The following is a 3029-nucleotide window of genomic DNA, read 5'->3' as shown; positions in this document are numbered from 1 at the left end:
AGAGAAAAGAGTGAGAAAGAAAGAAAGAAGGAACGACTTACACGTATACCTCGATGCTTGAGGGTGGAGAGAGAAAGATCTTTTTTCTCGTCAAGAACAATCTTCTCCCAGATGTACCTGCAGATCTCCTCCACCGTCGAATGAACTAAAGGCAAACACTACGCAAAGACACACAAGAGAAAGAAGAGTTATATACATACAGAGATAGATACATTGAAGATGCATAGAGAGAGAGATGAAATAAGGAAAGATAGATAGATCGATGGATAGATAGATAGATAGACTAGAGACAGATAGATAGATTAAAGATAGATAGATTCAAGATGAATAGACAGATTCAAGATAGTTAGATAGATGGAAAGAGAGATAGGCTGATTGAAAATAGAGAGATGCGAAGAGTTTGATTGAGTGACAATGAACAGAGATGTCAGGGAAGAATAGAGACGTGACAAAAGAAAGAAAGAAAGGAGAAGAGCCCCTTGTGAATGAAGAGAAAGAGATATATATATTGCATAAGAAGACCAACTGAGACAATCCCCCACACAAAAGAGAAGAAGAAGAAGAAAATACAGCGCCATGCTGAGATAGCAAAGAATCCACTTGATCCACTAGGAAGACTAAAGATAGAATCTACCTTTCTGTCTTTCTTTCTTTCCTCTCTCTCTCTCTTCATGGCTCTAAACAAGGAGACTTTCAGTGGGAACGACAAGAAGAAAAAGAAGAAACGAATAAGAAGGAGAGGGTTATGTTTGAAGATACCTTGCAGTCGGAAGCAGGGAAGAGAAATTCGGATCCATCCTGTCGGCACGTAATGTGAAGAGAGGAATCTTTGAGGGTTATATCTAGGACATCGCTCTTCATAGGAACTAGAAATGAATGATTTAAAGCCTAACAAAATAAAAAGAAGAAAAAGACACACACAAGAAATTCGAAAGATAGACAAGAAATAGAGAAAGCGATTGATGGATTGCAGACACTTAGATACATAGATAGATAGATGGATAGATAGATGGATAGATAGATTAAAGATAGATAGACTGGAGATAGAAAAAGATAGACAGACAATAGATAGCTACAGAGATAAGAAGATAGGGAGACTGACAGAGAGAGAGAGAGAGAGGGGAGAAGAGCCGATGTGTGACTGAGAGAAGAAGAAGAGTGAGAAAGAATGATGGTAAAGCTTTAGAGAAGAAGATATCTGTCAAGAGGTGCGTTGAAAGTTTCCTTCTTCTTCGTTGTTTCTTCTTCTTCTTCTCCTTCTTCTATGAATGGGTGTCTTTCATTGAATTGTCTTTCTTTCTTTATGTAGACAGAGATAGAAAGATCGAAATCTTCTGAGAGCTCTACTTGTTCTTCTCTAGAGAAGCTTGAGAGAGAAAGAGAGTATTTCTTGAAGAGCCTTTCCGACGTGGGAATGCTTCTCGCTCTAGCTTCTCCATTCCTTCTAGGCTGAGAAATCTCATGGTGAATGCCATGCATAATTTTATCATTCAGCAATGCATGCACGGACCAGCACACACTCGTCTCCTCTTGAAATGTCATTCCAAATGACCTCTCTGTCTCTCTCTTTCATTCCTTCGTTCATTCACGTGCACTTTAGTCCTTCTCATTCATACATTCTTCACGCCTACTCGCCAAATCACTCCGTATATGTACATACCTACGTGTATACATGCTGGTATGGAGATATACATGTATATCGGTGTGTACATATGTATGTCTATACCAACATGTATGGCTCCTTCTGATGTCTGTAGAGAGAGACATTTGTATGCATGGAACATCTATAGATCCATCTCCCAGCATCTCTCTCTCTCTTTCCTTCGTTCTTTCTATACACACATATACACATCTACAGAAATAGTTAAGGATGTATGAGGACGTACGTATGCAGCTTTCTAGTTCTTTCAAGAGAAGAAGAAAAGAGTCTTATCAAGAAGAAGAGGAGTGCATGATCATAGGAGTGAAAAGAAAGATCAAGAGGTGTGTGAAGAGATATGAAGGAAGAAGATCTAATCCCCACATAGGGTCGGTCCCTCAGTCAACATGCACCGCCCTCTTTGTAGAATGGCTCTTAAGATAACAAGAGAACAAAAAGCCAAAAGAATCCTTACAAGAAGAAAAAGAAAAATGACGAGAGAGAAGAAGAGTTGTTGCATCACACCCCATGGATAGAAGGATTTCTGTGTTTCTTTTCAATCTTCTTCCCCCGGGCGGTCGTTTGTCTTACCTTACAGATTTCTCTTCCTTTCTTTTTAATGTCTCCAAAGTCAAGTACATACCCATCAGAGCCTAAAGCTCCTCCCATCCGTATGGAGACATTATAGTTATGACCGTGTAAAGACTCTCGAAATCCTTCATAAGCGACAAAATGAGCACAACTAAATTTCATTTCCGGGGAGTGTACATACACCTCATATGCACCATCTGATAACGTGTCAATCTTATCTTCTTCTGTCTCCTCTTGCTCTGCTCTAGCTAGTTGTTCTCCTCCTCTCTTGCATCTCTTCTTTGCTTTTTCTTCTTCTCTCTCTCCTTCTCCATCCGCGTCATGGATGGGATAGTCATTTGAAGAAGACGAACAACACACTCCTCCACGAGACTTATGGAAACCTTTCCGTGTGAAAGAAGAACGCTCTTCTTCTTTTTCTTTTTCTTTTGTTTTACTAGGATCTCCTGGGGGTTCTTTGTCTCCTTGGTCATCCGGAATTGACGGTGTCTCGCGAGGCGAGTCGTGAAGAGAGGAAGAATGAGGTTTCTCTACAGAAGAAGACGAAGAGGCAAGAGAGAGACAGGCGAGAGGTGAAGAAGGATGAGTTTTGTCTATAGACATGTTGCAAAACAGAAGAGGAGAAAAAAAAGAATGCTGGGAAGAAAAGAGATAGATGTATGGAGGAGTTAAGAAGGAGGTGAATGGACGAATGAATGAGACAGAAGATTGTGTAAAGGAGGAGGAAGGGACTACTTTCAAAGGAGAGAGAAGAGATAAAGGAGAAAGAAAGAAAGAAAGGAGAGAAAGAAAGAAAAGA

General features: G+C 40.1%; 1 protein-coding gene across 1 annotated transcript in view; it reads right to left on the bottom strand.

The window, feature by feature from the left end:
* CSUI_010886 (6-pyruvoyl tetrahydrobiopterin synthase) overlaps window positions 1-3029 on the bottom strand; it is a 4981-nt gene that overhangs the window by 1780 nt on the left and 172 nt on the right. Inside the window, exons 1-3 of the mRNA XM_068070987.1 lie at window positions 2231-3029; window positions 760-888; window positions 42-158 (exon numbers count right to left, since the gene is read on the bottom strand). The exon at window positions 2231-3029 is cut by the window's right edge and continues 172 nt beyond it. Coding sequence (XP_067917037.1) covers window positions 42-158; window positions 760-888; window positions 2231-3029 — 1045 coding nt within the window. The remainder of the gene's footprint in view (window positions 1-41; window positions 159-759; window positions 889-2230) is intronic.

This window comes from Cystoisospora suis (genome assembly GCF_002600585.1).
Source record: "Cystoisospora suis strain Wien I chromosome Unknown contig_8761, whole genome shotgun sequence".
Classification (NCBI taxonomy): domain Eukaryota; phylum Apicomplexa; class Conoidasida; order Eucoccidiorida; family Sarcocystidae; genus Cystoisospora; species Cystoisospora suis.
The sequence above is the reverse complement of the archived record's forward strand: the minus strand, read 5'-3'. Positions and strand labels throughout refer to the sequence as shown.